Raw genomic sequence first — 20,535 nt, 5'->3', positions numbered from 1 at the left:
TTCTCGATATTTTTAAAAGGATCAACAGTCCTAAAAGCTACCTCCACACCAAATTTTATTAAAATGGGTTGAGTGGTTTATTCGTGGAAGGATAACAGACAGAATTAATTTCACATTTATAATATTAGTATGCATTATCGACACAAGAGCATACATACTCCAAATTGTTGCGAGATTTGTGCAGTACGAGAAAGAGAAGACGAAAAAGGAAAGAACTGGTAACAATCCCCCCACAGCTGACTCTGAAAAGAGCCGAACTCCCATACGTAGTCTGCGTAATTTGCTCTTCGTTTTAAGAAAAGCTAGTTTTCACACTTCTCAGTGCTTAAGGCGTCGTATCTCCGGAACTACGTTTCATGTCTCTTGACTATGTGTCGTACGATGACATAATTCTGAAGGCACATTTAGTGGCGTAGATGGACACTGCCTGCAAAATGCGTTGCGAGGGCAGTCAGTAGTAAAGAAGTAACAAATTAAAACGTCATGCCTGATGCTGCAGTTCTACTGCATGCACAGTAAAATATAATAAGAGGTTTACTTCCATCCTTTCATTATTTTGTGGAGGCTGTCAGCGAGAAAATAAAGTGTTTGTTGCTCCCGAAAGTAGTTTGTTAGACAACCAGCAACAGGCACTTGGTGGTCGGGTTATAGCCATTTGGTAACACAAATGTCCTTAGTTCACATTGAAAACAGACGTGTTCGACCCACATGTCAACGTCTGTTACTTCATTTGGATAAAGTTTTCCAAAGATCTGAATGAACACTGACATTTACAACTGAGATAAAGACAACGATAGAAAGCAAATAGTTTGAATGTAAAATCTTCTAGGTTTTTAGATCAAGTTCCTTAACTTCATACATAATCGACGTTTCGATCCCCATAGTAGACCTACTTCAGGATTTTTTGGCCTTCCTCATTAGCTGAACACCATCAAAGAAAAATTGAAATTTGTAGTAAGGTCTTATGGGACCGAACTGCTGAGGTCCTCGGTCCCTAAGCGTACACACTACTTAAACTAACTTACGCTAAGGACGACACACACACCCATGCCCGAGGGAGGACTCGAACCTCCGACGGGGAGAGCCGCGCGGACCGTGAAAAGACGCCCGAGACCGCGCGGCTACCACACGCGGCCACCATCAAAGACCAATGTCGTGTTCACTTATAAAAGGTATGCAGACTTACATAGTGCAGAGTGTTGATTATTTCACCATCACATTGGTCACAAATGGCCACTAGTTTCGGGCTGTTAGATCCATTTTCGGACCCACTATAAGGTAATATTTTTGAGTGGTCGCGGAGGTGGCCATAATGGCCAGAAGCTAATATCCATTTGTAAACAATGTGTGACCTGTGACTGCGAAATAAACAAAAATCAAACTACTTTAAATAGGGTTAGTCGATTTCTAGGTGTAAAGTTGTTACATAAATGTCTTAGCCTCAATAACTTATCAACGACTTGCTACAGTGCACAATTTCGAATGCTTACGGATTTTTTTTTAGTGCCTTTCAGTGCACAGATTTTGCTCCTAGGTGAAATAAATTAGTTGGCTTCTGCCGCTGGCCACAGAATGTCTGATGGACAAATATCAGGAATGAAACGTAGATACTTTCGCTTTTCAGCTTCTGTGCTCCTCCTCAGTATCTAATTAAACTGGCTCTTGTATTTACACAGCGGAATAAATGATTCACGTCTGTTGTACTTAACGAAACCATAAAGAATAATTAACTCTCTCTCTCTCTCTCTCTCTCTCTCTCTCTCTCACACACACACACACACACACACACACATATATATATATATATATATACAAACTTGTCCAGCTTGAAGGGGGAAACCAGATGGCGCTATGGTTGGCCCGCTAGATGAAGCTGCCACAGGTCAAACGGATATCAAATGCGTTTTTTAAAAATAGGAACCCAATTTTTATTACATATTCGTGTAGTACGTAAAGAAATATGAATGTTTTAGTTGGACCACTTTTTTCGCTTTGTAATAGATGGCTCTGTAATAGTCACAAACATATGGCTCACAATTTTAGACTAACAGTTGGGGGTAACAGGTAGGTTTTTTAAAGTAAAATACTGAACGTAGGTACGTTTGAACATTTTATTTCGGTTGCTCCAATGTGATACACGTACCTTTGTGAACTTATCATTTCTGAGAACGCATGCTGTTACAGCGTGATTACCTGTAAATACCACATCAATGCAATAAATGCTCAAAATGATGTCCGTCAACCTCAACGCATTTGGCAATACGTGTAACGACATTCCCCTCAACAGCGAGTAGTTCGCCTTCCATAATGTTCGCAAGTGCGTTGACAATGCGCTGACGCATATTGTCAGGCGTTGTCGGTGGGTCACGATAGCAAATATTCTTCAACTTTCCCCACAGAAAGAAATCGGGGGACTTCAGATCCGGTGAACGTGTGGGCCATGGTATGGTGCTTCGACGATCAATCCACCTGTCATGAAATATGCTATTCAATACCGCTTCAACCGCACGCGAGCTATGTGCCGGACATTCATCATGTTGGAAGTACATCGCCATTCTGTCATGCAGTGAAACATCTTGTAGTAACATCGGTAGAACATTACCTAGGATATCAGCATACATTGCACCATTTAGATTGCCATCGATAAAATGGGGGCGAATTATCCTTCCTCCCGTAATGCCGCACCATATATTAACCCGCCAATGTCGCAGCCATCGTGGATTTTCCGTTGCCCAATAGTGCATATTATGCCGGTTTACGTTACCGCTGTTGGTGAATGACGCTTCGTCGCTAAATAGAACGCGTGCAAAAAATGTCATCGTTCCGTAATTTCTCTTGTGCCCAGTGGAAGAACTGTACACGACGTTCAAAGTCGTCGCCATGCAATTCCTGGTGCATAGAAATATGGTACGGGTGCAATCGATGTTGATGTAGCATTCTCGACACCGACGTTTTTGATTTTCCCGATTCTAGTTGAATTTGTCTGCTACTCATGTGCGGATTAGACGCGGCAGCAGCTAAAACACCTACTTGGGCATCATCATTTGTTGCAGGTCGTGGTTGACGTTTCACATGTGGTTGAACACTTCCGTTTCCTTAAATAACATAACTATCCGGCGAACGGTCCGAACACTTGGATGATGTCGTCCAGGATACCGAGCAGCATACATAGCACACGCCCGTTGGGCATTTTGATCACAATAGCCATAAATCAACACGATATCGACCTTTTCCGCAATTGCTGAACGGTCCATTTTAACATGGGTAACGTATCACGAAGGAAATACGTCCGTACTGGCGGCATGTTACGTGATACCACGTTTGTGACTATTACAGCGCCATCTGTCACAAACCGAAAAAAGTGGTCCAACTAAAACATTCATATTTCTTTGCGTACTACACGAATATGTAATAAAAATGGGGGTTCCTATTGAAAAGAAACGCAGTTGATATCCGTTTGACTTATGGCAGCGCCATCTAGCGGGCCAACCATAGCGCCATCTGGTTTTCCCCTTAAAGCTACACGAGTTTCGTTCTTTGTTGTTTTTTCGTTTGATGCTTATTTCGTGAGGTATTTGATAAGGTCACTATCAATGGACCACCCTGTATAAACGTGTGCGAGCGCTGCCTATGTTAGTTGTAGTGAGCCTATGGACTCTTGATTGCTGGTGACTTCGAAGAAAACTGTGCCGCAACCGTCCACACAAAATTGATAATACATATGTTTTTATCACTTGTATTGGAACAGCACTAGAAGTTTAGGATTTGCACCCATCATATGATGCCTTATTGTTCCTAACCTTAACACGACACACGTCTATACACTGTAAAATAATTTTATCTTAACTTCCTTGTAACAGGCTGTCTGATGTTCCCTGTCTTTTGTTTATCAGCAAATAGATAGTTTCAATGGAGGCATATCTTGAGAGCACAACATAGTTGTAGCGGATAGTGGCGGTTGTGATGCAGGATACACATAATCGTACTTCGGCTTACACCGTGTTGGCGGGACACTTGCCTGGAGCTTGTTCTAGGGTTCGTTTCGATATCCTGTAGAACCTGGCCCTCCAAATCTGGTGTACGCTCAGTCCTCCGACTCCCTGTACGCTCGACTGTCTGAAAGGACCCGTGATAACACAAACGCCCCAAAAAGGGCTTCAAATGTTGTGCGAAGTGGTTGGTGTCCGCGATAGTACTTGTTTTCGTACAGCTGTGCTGCCTCCCGACCTTTTCCATCTGGTTGGCCGTACAGAAACACCATCTCGACTCGTTCCCAACATGAGTACCGGATCATTCTGTTGATTACAGTACGCTGCGTCAATCACAGAGTCTGCAACACACAAGGGACACACTCCACGTGGTCACAGGAACTGAGGAACTGTCATTCTTCAGACGCATCTACGGTGGCAACGGTGCATTTCCGGACGCATGTTCACAGGACCTTCCATCCTCCATTTCCTGTCAGGAGGCTGTCCCTGAAATTGGTCGGTTTTACACTACTGGCCATTAAAATTGCTACACCAAGAACAAATGGAGATGATAAACGGGTATTCATTGGACAAATGTGTTATACTAGAACTGACATTTAATTACATTTTCACGCAATTTGGGTGCATAGATCTTGAGAAATCAGTACCCAGAACAACCATCTCTGGCCGTAATAATGGCCTTGATACACCTGGGCATTGAGTCAAACAGAGCTTGGATGGCGTGTACAGGTACAGCTGCCCATGCTGCTTCTACACGATACCACAGTTCATCAAGAGTAGCGACTGGCGTATTGTGATGAGCCAGTTGCTCGGCCACCATTGACTAGACGATTTCAGTTGGTGAGAGATCTGGAGAATGTGCTGGCCAGGGCAGCAGTCGAACATTTTCTGTATCCAGAAAGGCCCGTACAGGACCTGCAACATGAGGTTGCGCATTATCCTGCTGAAATGTAGGGTTTCGCAGTGATCGAATGAAGGGTAGAGTTACGGGTCGTAACACATCTGAAATGTAAGGTCCACTGTTCAAAGTGCCGTCAACGCGAACAAGAGGTGACCGAGACGTGTAACCAATGGCACCCCATACCATCACGCCGGGTGATACGCCAGTATGGCGATTATGAATACACGCTTTCAATGTGCGTTCACCGCGATGTCGCCAAACACGGATGCGACCATCATGATGCTGTAAACAGAACCTGGATTCACCCGAAAAAATGACGTTTTGTCATTCGTGCACCCAGGTTCGTCGTTGAGTACACCATCGCAGGCACTCCTGTCTGTGATGCAGCGTCAAGGGTAACCGCAGCCATGGTCTCCGAGCTGATACTCCATGCTGCTGCAAACGTCGTCGAACTGTTCGTGCAGATGGGTGTTGTCTTGCAAACGTCCCCATCTGTTGACTCAGGGTTCGAGAAGTGGCTGCACGATCCGTTACAGCCATGCGGATAAGATGCTTGTCATCTCGACTGCTAGTGACACGTGGCCTTTGGGATCCAGCACGGCGTTCCGTATTACCCTCCTGAACCCACCGATTCCATATTCTGCTAACACTCATTGGATCTCGACCAACGCGAGGAGCGATGTTGCGACACGATAAACCGCAATCGCGATAGGCTACAATCCGACCTTTATCAAAGTCGGAAACGTGATGGTAAGCATTTCTTCTCCTTACAACAAAGTTTCACCAGGCAACGCCGGTCAACTGCTGTTTGTGTATAAGAAATCGGTTGGAAACTTTCCTTATGTCAGCACGTTGTATGTGTCGCCACCGGCGCCAACTTTGTGTGAATGCTCTGAAAAGCTAATCATTTGCATATCACAGCATCTTCCTCCTGTCGGCTAAATTTCGCGTCTGTAGCACGTCATCTTCGTGGTGTAGCAATTTTAATGCCCAGTAGTGTATTAATGTTCGCCTTGTAATTTCGAGCTCTATACCTTTTATGTGGGCGAAGTCGCAACGGGGAGCCATAATTTACGTGTTGACACAATTCCGAAGGACACACCAGATTAGGGCACATATCTAGTTCCCATCCATAATTAGAAGCTAAGAAGCATTCCCGAGTTCGCTAGTAATGTTGTAAGTCCGGTTGGTTCCATATTGCTACTTGTTCCACACGTTTTGGGAGAAGTGTTTAGCTCCGTAAATCTCGGAGGGTAATTTTAGAAGATTTTTCATATTTAGATATCTCAAAAGCGCCTTAGAATTGTGTCTTGGACATTTTTTAAATGTTTTATATCGGACTGACTGTTTTGAACCCCTCGGCTGTGGACACTACATTCTCTGCGGAACATTCGGCGGCGGCGCCTCGGCTGCCGCCGTGATTTAGAGGCGTGTAATTGGTGCCCCAGGCTGCGAGGGAATTGTTTGTAGTGACAAGGGGGCGGAGGCCCCCAGCTCTAACTGCGGGTAATTACAGCAGACGCCGAGGCGGTATCTAGAGCCGCCTGTGACGGACATCACAGCCAGCACGGGTCCGGTGTTCTCTGATACGACGCCGTGGCCGACAGAGAACGCTATTTATTTATTTATTTAACCTCGCAAGATTAGGGTCATCAGGCCCTCTCTTACATCTAACCAGGCATTCTACTTATTTTACATTCATATGTTTTAGTAGGCATGTTAAACTACATCTAGTACAAAAAGTGAAATAAACAATTACAAAGGCACACCTGGAAAAATACATGCATGTAGAGTTTATATTCGTAGATCATAAGTTCTGTTATAATTAGACATTATTGAAGAGACAGATTTTAGATAGGAGTGCTAGCAGCAGGGAGTATGAGGGAGACTGATGGTGAAGGGAGGAGAAGAATAGAGAGACGTGATGAAACATGACTAAGGAAATATAAAGGAAAAGAAGATTGCGTGGCTAATAGAGATAGGTGAAGAGGAAGACATCTCAGGAGCAAGATAGGAGACGCTAGCTTTGCTATTTGACAGATGAGAGGATTGGCCTTGTACGTTATACTGACTGAAGCAGCTCTTCTATTGCCACCATATTTTTTGGGAAAATAGTTGCAACTTGAGTGTCACATGAAGTTTTTCCTCAGTTTTCTCCCATCTTAGCTGCACAATTTTTATGTTACTCTGCAGTTTTGATACGACATCATCTTCAGATCAAAATATACTAAGAGGCCTGTTCAGAAACAAAACGTACTGTGACCATGGCGGGCCGTGTTTCTTTCTTTCTTTTTTAGTGTAGGCAACACTGACCAGAGTGAGCATCGCGGGAACACTGTGTTACATAAACACAACTGCAAGCCACGTGCTGTGATTGGCCTCCTCCTCGCGGAAGGAATAACACCCACCACATCAAAACTGTTTGCAGCGAAGGTGTATTTAAGTGAGGCAGGGAGTTTAGTAGAGGCAGAACAAATCGTCTTGACGAGCAGAGGAGTGGAAGATATTTCATTTTGACTGACGAGTTGTTGCAAAAATTCGAGGAAGCTGTTCTTGAAGACCTCCGACTTACTGTTTATAGCCGGCCGCTGTGGTCGAGCGGTTCTAGGGCGCTTCATTCCGCAACCGCACTGCTGCTACGGTTGTAGGTTCGAATCCTGCCTCGAGCATGGAACTCTCTTATAAGGGACACTCACAGATACGCTGGCATACCGGAAACTGTGCACAAGATGGTTCCCGAAACAGCAACGGAGCAGCGCAAGAAAAATCGGATCAATAGCGCCCGTGAGTTTCTTGAGCGAGGAAGGTGAGCATTTTCTGAGCTCTGTTGTGAGTGAAGACAAAACGTGGGTGGCCCATTCCACACCTGAGACGAAAAGACAGTAGTCACAGTCGGTTCATACCAATTCCCCATCTGCCAAAAAATTCAAAACTTCCATTTCGTGCAAAAAATCATGCCCTCTGTATTTTGGGACCGAAAAGGCATAATTTTGGTCGAATTTCTGCTTCTGTTGGAGAACATCAATGCACAACGACATTGTGAGGTCCTAGAAAACTTATAAGGAGCATTCAGAAGAAAACGAGGAGAATGCTGACGAGACGTGTGTGCATGTTGCACGACAATGCCCGTCCTCGCACAGCCTTCATCCACCAATGCGGTCTTGAACTCATTCGGTTGGGACGTTTTCAACCACATCCAGTATTGCCTTGACTTGACATCTTCAGATTATCATCTGTTCACCTCCCTGAAGGCACAAATGAGTGGAATTAAATTTTCAACCAACGAGCAAGTGCAGGAAGAGGTTCTGAAGTGAGGATAAGAGGTGGCAGGAGAGTTCATAGAGGAGGGCATAAAGAAGTCAGTGCCACGACTCACCACAGGCACAGAACAGGATGGAGATTATGTGAAGAAATAATCAATAAGTGTAACAACAATATCAAGTATTTTTTTCAAATAAACTTTTTTCTAAGAAGTATAAAAACCCATTACACTTACTTTCTGAACAAATAAATAAACATGTTTTATATATTAGAGAACTAATTTAATTAAATTTATTACATTGCAAGTGTCAATCGTGGTGAGATCAGTGTTCTGGGTTATGTAGGAACTAAATGACTTCGAACATGGGCATGTTGTTGGTATTCGTATTGTAGGTGCTCGCGCAACCAAAGTACACGAAATGTTTGGTGTTTCAAGAGGCACCGTATCAAATATGTGTACCACATGCAGGGATAGCGGGGAAAAATCATCCGCTAAGTCACAAGGCGGACGGTAGTTAGTGTTGAGGGATCGTGGAAGATTGTCATTACAGTCTAGTGTGACAAAAAATAAGAGGACGACAGCTGAAAAAGTCACAACTGCACTGAATGTCCACTTGCGAACCCTGTCAACATCAAAACAACTCGAAGGGATTTCCGGAAGCAGTAAATTACAGAGAAAGCTTGAATCCGAAACCACTCTTCAGTGACGCAAATACCCGTGATAGGTAAACGTGGTGCCGAAGTGATAAAAACTTGGACTGTGGAGCAATGGAAGAAAGTAATTTGGTCGAATGAGTCTTGATCCAAATTGTGTTTAATCTCTGGTGTACTTTACGTCCCGAGAGTGAAACACAGGTGGGCTAGGGTATGATTTGGACATCAGTGTCGTTGTATTCCACGGGCCCCATCGTTACTCTGCAAGGTCACTTTACTGGCAGTTATTATGTCACCATTAAGGTGAATAGGTCTATCCATAGTAAAATGTTTGTTCCCCAATGATTATAATGCGTTACGAGAAGAGAGGGCTCCTGTTCACATAGCTTGCATCGTGTAGGACTGGTTTAGTGCGCTTTAGGGTGGACTGTCGCATCTCCCCTGGCGAGCGAAGTCACCAGATCGCAATATTATTGAGCCTTTGCGGTCTGCTTTTGGAGAGAAAGATGCTTAATCGCTATCCATCTGCGACATCGTTATCTGGGCTAGCTACAATTTTGCAGGAAGAAAGATATAATATTCCTTGATGCCATACAAGGCGACTGCAAGCCGTTTTGAATGCCAACCGTTTCCCTAAACCCTAGTAGGCATGTTAATATTGTAATGTTGTAACTTTAATTTGGTATGCTGATATCGGTGCTAATTGACAATGAAAGTGGGTTAAAAGCCGTGATCTGTCTGGGGACGTTAACCGTGGATTACTGGGCAACTGTTTCATCAGATATTTAGTCTAGGTTTACCAAGCAGACTAACATTAATGATAATCTTTTAATAGTCATACAAAACCGGTAATATATATATATATATATATATATATATATATATATATATATATATATATATATATATCAAGAGAATTTAAATAAAAAGAAAGAAATCAGTTTATATTTGGAAATTTATTTTATGATTGTTCATTGAAATTTCAGCATATTATACGTGAGTTATAACTGAGCTGGTGCCTTATTTACGATTGAAAAATGTGAGATTGTAATCTTACGGAACACATAAAATATGGAGCCAAGATTGGGAGACTGCATACGACACTGCATTCATAAAATAACTCACGAAGAACATTGAAACATAAGCAAGAAGAAATTAACCACAACCAACAGATTCAGTTTTTTCACCCAAAGAAATTACGTTCATACCACAATCTTGTCCGTCATGTAATTACCACACACTGGTATACTAAATTCATATTAACTCTTTGTGAAGTCTTCGCAAAAAGAATAGCTGAGGGCTACTTTGATGATTACACCACATGCTCCACGTGGTCAACTAGATTTACACAAAGCGTACAACTCCACAATAATTTTGATAATTAAAATACATTAGATCGAAAAGCAATTGACAAAAGCAAAACCTTGAACTGGTTACTAACGTCTTACTATTAACCTGATGGGTCAAACAGTTATATAAGCACGTGGTAGTGGTCTCGCAAAGTACACCCCACGTGGGCTGAACATAAAGAAAAGTTGCTATATTGAAAATATAGTCAAGACGAGACGTTATAATCACACAAGCATTCGCATTTAAGATTGATCTTAGTTAGAGTTACTGATCAACACGTAGTTCCACTTTACTCACAAAGTAGTAACAAAGCAACTACCGGAAACTAATCTGAACTTCACACGAGAATAATACTGCGCTGCAATTTAAGATAACATCGGATATTTTAGACCTAAACCCGAAATAAGGGTGATTAAATTTTCAGTTAGGCTGAACTTAAGAAATCCATTGTCCTACAGGCTTAACAGACACGCGCTTAGCCGGAGATCTTACCACTTCAGACGCTCGCCACGGCCACACTGCAACTGCCCTACAGCCGAGCGTGCTTCCTGAGGGTGGCTCACAAAGACCAACGGAAGTGGCCAGAGGGGCAGCTTCCTATACCAACATGACAACGGACGGACAGGACCATACTAAGGATAGAAACCTCTTTGCTTTTAGGAAGCGTAGCTACCTGTTCCGACGTTGGTCCTACTGTTCTCTAGCAGACAGCCTTGTCTGCTACCCTCAAGCATGCAACTAGAAATACATATGCTCATTCATCCTCTCACACAAAAGGGAAGGGGGATGACAGTATCTTATCATATACAGTATATAAAAGAAAGCGGATGTAGGTTCCGTATGAAACTGTGCGACATGAATTACATATAAGAATTACATATAAACTGTGCTTTAAAGTGTAGTAGTGTGACAGATCGTTCTTGTTTATGTGTAAAAGTAACGCGTTCCACTGCTTAGTCTCCTCCCAGATAGTCAGAAACGCCACAGTACATTTAGAAGAGGAATTTATTCCATAAATGGCAACAGATTTAAGAAATTAAACATGAAAGGAATCCAACAGAGACCTTTCAAAACCCCAACGCTCCGGGAAAAGACTGTGCAGGGAATTTTCTGGCCATGCTAGGACATTCCCAAGCAGGCTTCTCACACCCTACTTAAACCAAACGTGTAAAAGAAAAGGCAAAAGGACACCAGCTACTTGCTAAAACACAATATTTTCAACACATCTTTAGAATCTACTAATTTCAAACAGAAAAAAAAGAACACAATCTGTGACACCTATTTAAAAGGTAGTGTAGATCTAATTCGGTCAGCAAGTAAAAACAATGGTTCCTGTGTCATTAATATGAAAACAATTTCTGGTTGTTACCCTTATGGAGTTCACCAGTATTTGCTCATTGCAAGAGCCAACTGATCACAGGAAAATTTATGACTGTTTATTAACAAGCAAAATTTATGAAAATAGCAAAGGTGCCACCGCAATTAAAAAAAAAGAACATCAAATAACATCGGTATTAAAAAGCAGAACATAACAATGCACAATCTGCAAAAGCAACAAAATGATAAGAGAAAAAACATGTTTTACAAAGTGGTTATCGCAAAAAAAATTCTATATCGTATAAAACTAATAATTTGTAGAATTAAAGTAACTATGTGGCACTCATTTAATCACTCTACTATATTTCAATTAGCTAGCAAACAATGAGCACTGTGTCATTATACTGAAACTACAATAATTATGTGATTATTACCCTTAAGGGGTTCCTCACAGTAAATATGCCCCATGCAAAGGCTAATCGATCACAGTTCAATGAGAATAAACAGCTATCTAACTGATAAACGAAGCAATGCCACAGCAATGAATTTACGAAACAAAATATCACAAATCTAATACATCACACAAAAACAAACATTGATAAATAAAACAGTACAATAGTCAACATCTAAAACAAAAAAAACACCTATAAATAAAACACCTGCAAAATACAAGAGTCAAAGTCTAAAAACGATAAATAGAACACCTGCAAAATACAAGAGTCAGTCTAATAAACACCAATAAATCGAACTCCTGCAAAACACACGAGTCAGAGTTTCTCCGGCAGAAACACACGTATATGCACTGGACTAAGAACCGTATAATCACTGTTCACTGACACACTCAGTACTTCCACTGTTCCGAGGCACAATATAGGGGAAAGAGGGGGGGTTCGTCGCCGCAGCTGTCAGTAGGGATTTTTTTTTTGTCCATCTGTTGCGTGCGATCCCGCCGTCTCTGCCCTCTCATGAAGTTTCTCCCGTGTCACGTCATCTCCATTTGGTTCCATGTTTGTGTTGTCAAATTCGTGCGGTATCCTCGTTTGACACGCCAGGTTGATATTCCTGGGCAAGGATGACACTTAATGGCTCTTCTTTTGTGCCACCCTTAGCGACCAGAGAACATCGAACCATGATTTACTGTCGCTTGACAGTGGGCATCCGTCAGGAGATGTTGATAGGCGTCATTGAAGTCTGCCAGTTACTCTGGACAGTATGTGTCAAAAGGCTCCACGCCCTTTGTGTTGTTACCTTCTTGGGTTATCCTCAATTGGCTCGCCGGTTTGATATTCCTGGGCAAGGATGACACTTAATGGCTCTTCTTTTGTGCCACCCTTAGCGACCAGAGAACATCGAACCATGATTTACTGTCGCTTGACAGTAGGCATCCATCAGGAAATGTCGATAGGCGTCGTTGACGTCTGCAAGTTTCTCTGGGCAGTACCTGTCAAAAGGCTCCATGCCCCTTGTGTTGTTTCACCGCGGCCGTCTCGTCACGGTCGCGTGCGTGTGGTGCGTTGCCAGCAGATGGATTTCCGCGCGGTGGACCTCTCGCCCATCTCAGGTCATCGCCTCGAGGAAGGGTCGTCCGGGGCGGCCGGCCATTAGCTCCAGGTGCAAGGGAAAGTGTTTGCCGCGTACCTTCTTTTGTTGTCGGCCGCGCTCCCAAAGTGGCCTGGCTGACAACGTGTCCTGCTGGGAAACCCGCCAGTTTACAACTAGTCCGGCTGCTCCCGCTGTCTCTTAAGAGTTTTGCCGGTTCGCTTTCACGTTCTCAACTGCATTCACAGAAATTTTTCATCATCCTTATGTGATTACACAATATCATACATAATACCACTTAGTATTGTCTTTCACAATTTTTAAGAACAAAGTGAGACTTAATATTCTTTTTTTTTTTTTTTAAATAAAAAAAAATTAGATGAATCGACAATATAAAATAAGATTTAAATGACTTGACAATGTAAAAAAAAAATAAAAGTGAAATGACTTGACAGTATAAAAATAAAAATTTAAATGAACTGACAATATAATATTTAAATCCACATCACTAATGTGGTTCACTTACGTTTTAATAAATCAAATACTATTTATTAATTCACTAAAATGAATAGCATTATGCCTTGTGCAAGTATAGGTCAGGACAGCATAGGATTCACATGTTATTTACACACACATACATGCACACCTGTTGTCTATTCTACAAACTAACTACCCATAAACATGCATTACTCAATATTCTACTTCTATCCACTACTAGTTAACCCAATAAGCTACTTCAATGTTATTTCAACACCGTGTATATACCACTACAACAATATTCTAATTCGTCCTCTTCTTGACGCTCGCGGCATACGTCTTGTCACATGATAAATATGGAGAACTTTCCTTAAACATACACATTAAAAAGAACAATGGTTATTTACACGCAAAAACATTTATACCAGTTCGCACACCTGAAAAGAGACTCGCAATTATACATTTATCATACTCATATATTCACACATAAAAACAGTAAGAAAATTTCACCTAAAATTACGTTATCACAACAATTAATCACGCAGATGACTCTGAGAAGGTTAAAAATATTTGCATTATACAGGTTATATTACATTTTCTTACCCATTTTGCTGCGATTTCGTTCCTTCTTTACGTTACCTTTCGCTTCCAAATCAGTTATTTCGCCTGTGGTGGTTATTCTGGATTCATTTCTCATGAATGGCAAAATTGTGGTCACCTCTATTCTGTAAAACAGTATCATCTTAACATATTGAACTTACAACAGACACAAAAGATCCGAATCCTCCTGTAGTTTAAATGACAAATGTTTTGCTTTATCCTTATTACCTTAAACCAAGCTTTCCTTCGTTCCCATAATCAAAATTATTTAATAATCCTCTACCTTCAAGAGGGAAATTTCCTCAGTACAAATCATATAGGCTGCAGTGCATCCCGCACCAGCGAAAACAGTAAGCTGTAATGCTCACAGCATCAGCAAAACACATAAACGTCGCTTTTCTAGGACAAGTATTAACGCAGAATAATTTTTGTAGGCTTTGGCTCAACATCAGTGAAGACTACAAACAGGATCCATATTTCTGTACCAGTCTCCATTTGCTGAAAAACTGCTCGTATTTGACTACCACAATAATATTTCAGGGCCACGTAAATTACAAAAACCACAATTATTCTTTCACCTTGAAGGGAATCAATCTACTGACGAAATCCACAGACAGCACTTTCCGTACTCAGCTATAAAGAACAAAAAAAACATATATCATCAATATTAACATATCATCGCATATTGGGAAGCCAATGGTTAAACAATCGTATTATCGCGTCCTGTTTTCAAGATTCCAGATTTACTCATTCCTTTCTCAGAGTTCTCCTGTCTAAATATTCATACAGCACGCATACTATAGTAAGAGATCCTCATTTATACTGACAGATATAGAATAGTAATAGATAGATAGTAGCACTGAAAGCAGAAAATCGGAAACAAGGCTACTAACAGCTGGGGACCTGGGTTTGCCAGACCCATAATACCCACAGATCGGATATTCCCCTGAGTTTTGCATTAATTCAACACAGATCTTGGTTCTCTCAGGAGCGACTCTTTTCAATTTACACAAAAAAAACATAAACAGCATTTCACTCGTTCACAAAGAAACCTTTTATCTTCACATTTGAACCAACCTAAATCCTAATTGCACAAGGAAAGAAAAAAATTAAATACATCACTTCAATCAATCACATAGAAACATCTTTATCATTATTTTTACCAACATATTATTCAAAATGCATACGTCACAAATTTAAACTAATCAATTCTTTCTCCTCACCGTCCTCTCTACTTCTCACTGTCCTTTCTACTTATTTGCCATGTCGCTCATTTGTTCTGATTGGGCGCCTTCTGTGCTGATCATTTGTCATTGCCGGTTTTGTTCATTTCCATTTGCTGGATTATGTCTAGGATTGGCCGGCCGAATTTCAACATCATGAGGTGCTCCGCCTACAGTCCTATTCCCACCGTATTCATCATTGTATCGATTCTGGTTGCCGTACCTGTAGCGTTCACGATCTTGTCCACGTCCTCTATCATTTCCGTTGTTACACCTGTGTTCGCGACTGTTACCCCAGTTTCTATACGGCCTGTCCCGATTATTGTTCCGTTCGCGTCGCGACGACCAGTCACGCCGTTGATTAGTAATACGGCCACGACTGCGGTCGCGCTGCTGTGCCCCGTAATAACTTTGTGCCTGATTAGGCGGGCATTCTCCTGTATTGTATTCCAACTCTTGGAGAAGCGTCTTAAACGTTTCCACGTCCTCTTTGCATCGTCCCGCAAGAATGACGTGCCGCAAGTGCATCGGCAATTTGGTGATGCATATCCTAATTAGTTCCGCAGGCCCGTATGGGTCGTATAGGAATTGATTTGCCTGCAGCATGTGGTCGAATAGGCGTGCAGGGCTGCCGAAACCAGACTGGTTCAAATTTGGCAGCATAATTATGCCATGTTTGACCATATCTTGTGCCGCTTCCGACCAATAGGCTGACAGAAAGGCTTGTCGAAACTCCCGAGTGGAGTTGCAGTGACGCGCTGCCGACCTCATGCGAATCGCCGGTTCGCCTTCCAAATAGCCACGCATATATTCTATCTTATGTGAACTTGCCCAGTCGGGAGGAGGACAGAACTCAAATTGCTCGAGCCATGCTCGTGGATGTATTCCTTTTTGCGAATTTCGGAATATCTCAAACTTTCTCACCGTAAGGAAATGTTTGAAATCAAATCCCCGCATTTCCTCCTGGCGAGGCCCTTGAATGTTTCTATTATTCTCATGTCTGCCCCTCAAATTACATTCTTCCCTGTCGTCAAAATCTCCCTCGTGGCCGGAGTCCCTCTCTGCACTGTTCGTACGGCTATTTTTAATGCTATTGACGAGTTCGGAATCACACGCCATGCGGTTTTCCAGATGCGCCACGCGTTCTTGTAATTCGCCTGTTACAGCTCTGTTTTGCCTGTTCACTTCGAACTGTCCCTTCTGAAATCTCAGAAGCGAACGCACTTCTTCGGTCTCTGCGGCCGCTACCGGTGTAGTATTGTTCTCGCTTTCCGTCAGCTTCATCGTGCCTACAATGTCCGCTAATGCCGCAATCTTATCATCAATTTGTCTCTTGTCCTCCGCCCCAGTCTGCTTCAATTGTTCTACTTGCTGTTCCAACGCGTGGATCGCTAAACTGTTGTCCGCTATTGTGTTGCTAACGGACGTGGGACAATGCGTTTCTGCCTCTTGGACCCTCGAGAGTACCTGCTGGTGCTCCCTTTGGCATTCTTCCCTCAGCTCTTGGAAATTCCTAAGTAGCCGTTCTTCGCTTTCTTTAGATTCGGCATCGCCCCTCTGCTTGCTCTGTTCTAAGGCTTGCAGACGATCATCGATTTGTTCAAATGTACGGCCTAATTCTTTCATAATATCACTTTTTATCTCACTTGCCAGATTGTTTATTCTTTGTGAGATATCATCGGACACTCTCTGCATCGACTTGTCGACTTTATTTGTCTGCTGGATTAGTTTTTCGTCTATTTGTTCGCCTAGCTCTAGGATCGATTTTTTAGATTTCTGCGTCATTTGTTCGCCTAGCTCGCGGATCGATTTTTCGGATGATTCTTTTTGTTCTCGGAACGATTTTTCTGATTTCTGCGTCATTTGTTCGAACGATTTTTCTGATTTCTGCGTCATTTGTTCCCCTAGCTCGCGGATCGATTTCTCTGTGTTTTCTTTATTTTGTTGCAATAAGGCTTTCATGAGTTCTGCTAAATCAATTTGGTTAGTTGGAGGCAAATTAATTTCTGGCTCTGCTGTGAGCCCGTTTGTGCTGTTTTGCATTTCGTCTGAAGTATTCCCCATTACATTTTCGGAACCGCCCGACGCGTTAATATTGGAAATCAAATTATCCCCTTGGTCCATGTTGCTTAAGTTGTTGGACCGCTTACTTTTAGCTTGGTTACGTGTTTGCATTAGTGCAATTTATACTCAGTACGCAACACACTAATCACAATAAATGTGTCCCCCAAAAATTACGACAGTCACACGAAAGATACCCAACCAAGTACACACTTTTTAACACGCAAAACAAATTTTTATCTTTGATCGAAACAGTGGAATTTACAAGCGAGAATAAAAAACACACAGACATATAACACACACAAATATAAAAAACAAAACAAGACAAACAACGCAACGCCGATCAACAACGCCGTGAATCTTTTGAAAGTCTGCTCGGAAACAACACAGAAGTTGTTTGACCGCTGTAGGAAAAAAATTAAGACTATAACACGCTCGCAATCTAACGTTTCAGAGATTCCAGAGTCTAGCGGAATCACAGAACATGGTCGCCATGTGTAATGTTGTAACTTTAATTTTCTTAGCTGCTGTGTAATGTTGTAACTTTAATTTGGTATGCTGATATCGGTGCTAATTGACAATGAAAGTGGGTTAAAAGCCGTGATCTGTCTGGGGACGTTAACCGTGGATTACTGGGCAACTGTTTCATCAGATATTTAGTCTAGGTTTACCAAGCAGACTAACATTAATGATAATCTTTTAATAGTCATACAAAACCGGTAATATATATATATATATATATATATATATATATATATATCAAGAGAATTTAAATAAAAAGAAAGAAATCAGTTTATATTTGGAAATTTATTTTATGATTGTTCATTGAAATTTCAGCATATTATACGTGAGTTATAACTGAGCTGGTGCCTTATTTACGATTGAAAAATGTGAGATTGTAATCTTACGGAACACATAAAATATGGAGCCAAGATTGGGAGACTGCATACGACACTGCATTCATAAAATAACTCACGAAGAACATTGAAACATAAGCAAGAAGAAATTAACCACAACCAACAGATTCAGTTTTTTTACCCAAAGAAATTACGTTCATACCACAATCCTGTCCGTCATGTAATTACCACACACTGGTATACTAAATTCATATTAACTCTTTGTGAAGTCTTCGCAAAAAGAATAGCTGAGTGCTACTTTGATGATTACACCACATGCTCCACGTGGTCAACTTGGTTTACACAAAGCGTACAACTCCACAATAATTTTGATAATTAAAATACATTAGATCGAAAAGCAATTGACAAAAGCAAAACCTTGAACTGGTTACTAACGTCTTACTATTAACCTGATGGGTCAAACAGTTATATAAGCACGTGGTAGTGGTCTCGCAAAGTACACCCCACGTGGGCTGAACATAAAGAAAAGTTGCTATATTGAAAATATAGTCAAGACGAGACGTTATAATCACACAAGCATTCGCATTTAAGATTGATCTTAGTTAGAGTTACTGATCAACACGTAGTTCCACTTTACTCACAAAGTAGTAACAAAGCAACTACCGGAAACTAATCTGAACTTCACACGAGAATAATACTGCGCTGCAATTTAAGATAACATCGGATATTTTAGACCTAAACCCGAAATAAGGGTGATTAAATTTTCAGTTAGGCTGAACTTAAGAAATCCATTGTCCTACGGGCTTAACAGACACGCGCTTAGCCGGAGATCTTACCACTTCAGACGCTCGCCACGGCCACACTGCAACTGCCTACTGCCGAGCGTGTTTCCTGAGGGTGGCTCACAAAGACCAACGGAAGTGGCCAGAGGGGCAGCTTCCTATACCAACATGACAACGGACGGACAGGACCATACTAAGGATAGAAACCTCTTTGCTTTTAGGAAGCGTAGCTACCTGTTCTGACGTTGGTCCTACTGTTCTCTAGCAGACAGCCTTGTCTGCTACCCTCAAGCATGCAACTAGAAATACATATGCTCATTCATCCTCTCACACAAAAGGGAAGGGGGATGACAGTATCTTATCATATACAGTATATAAAAGAAAGCGGATGTAGGTTCCGTATGAAACTGTGCGACATGAATTACATATAAGAATTACATATAAACTGTGCTTTAAAGTGTAGTAGTGTGACAGATCGTTCTTGTTTATGTGTAAAAGTAACACGTTCCACTGCTTAGTCTCCTCCCAGATAGTCAGAAACGCCACAGTACATTTAGAAGAGGAATTTATTCCATAAATGGCAACAGATTTAAGAAATTAAACATGAAAGGAATCCAACAGAGACCTTTCAATATGTTATTGTGTTTCTGGTGTTTCCACATTGTTGCTCACCACCTGTACGTAGCCGATCGTACAACCAATTACATCCTTGCTGCTGACACAGCCAGCTCCATTGCAACGTACATTACAATTTCAAAAAGTATAACGTGTTCATGTATCCACTTCTTGCTACAAACTAATTTAGTTCTAACTGTGGTCTTGTCAGACCGAACCTAATTAGCATGAAAGCGAACAGTTATGATAGTGGAGAATATCGGTTAGTCTCGGCTCAGGATTTGCATGCTTCTGTCCCAGTATGGAAACTGGTGTACCAGCTCCCCCGAAGTTGGCTGAGAATTCACTCTGATACTTGCTGCGTTATTCAGTAATACTCTGATCGAAAGGGATTAGCGGATCGTCCTCGAGAAAGTAGCACGGCAGCTGAAAGTAATTTTCAAGCAGGGCAAAATTGGAACTTCTCTGTGTCAAAAGACATTACGGAACCATTAACAGTCGGCCGTTATGACCGTTCGGTTCTAGGCGCTTCAATCTGGAACCGCGCTGCTGCTACGGTCGCAGGTTCGAATCCTGCCTCGGGCAGGGATGTGTGAGATGTCCTTAGGTTAGTTAGGTGTCTAGGGGACTGATGACCACAGATGTTAAGTCCCATAGTGCTCAGAGCCATTTGAACCATTTTTGAACCATTAACAATAAACATAGTAAAGAGTGGCTAGAAAAAAGTGCAAGGATTGTGGGGCTAAGGAAACAAACATAAGTGAAGACAAATATTGCGTTTTATACATAGAATAATTAAGGACATTTGATTTACATTTTACTCCGAGGTGACGAGATTGGCACAGGAGTGTCGCTTTAATCGAGTTACAAAGGCCTAAGAACAATAAATTCTGTATATATCTTTACTAA

General features: G+C 41.8%; 1 protein-coding gene across 1 annotated transcript in view; it reads right to left on the bottom strand.

The window, feature by feature from the left end:
* LOC124615649 (protein CASP-like) overlaps positions 1–17,354 on the bottom strand; it is a 120,855-nt gene extending 103,501 nt beyond the window's left edge. Inside the window, exon 1 of the mRNA XM_047143662.1 lies at positions 16,236–17,354. Within this exon, the coding sequence (XP_046999618.1) occupies positions 16,236–17,354 (1,119 nt within the window). The remainder of the gene's footprint in view (positions 1–16,235) is intronic.
* Between the last annotated feature and the right edge of the window lie 3,181 nt (positions 17,355–20,535).

Source organism: Schistocerca americana, chromosome 5, assembly GCF_021461395.2.
Source record: "Schistocerca americana isolate TAMUIC-IGC-003095 chromosome 5, iqSchAmer2.1, whole genome shotgun sequence".
In the NCBI taxonomy this organism is placed as follows: domain Eukaryota; kingdom Metazoa; phylum Arthropoda; class Insecta; order Orthoptera; family Acrididae; genus Schistocerca; species Schistocerca americana.
Note: the sequence above shows the minus strand (reverse complement) of the source record. Positions and strands in the feature narration are given on the sequence as shown.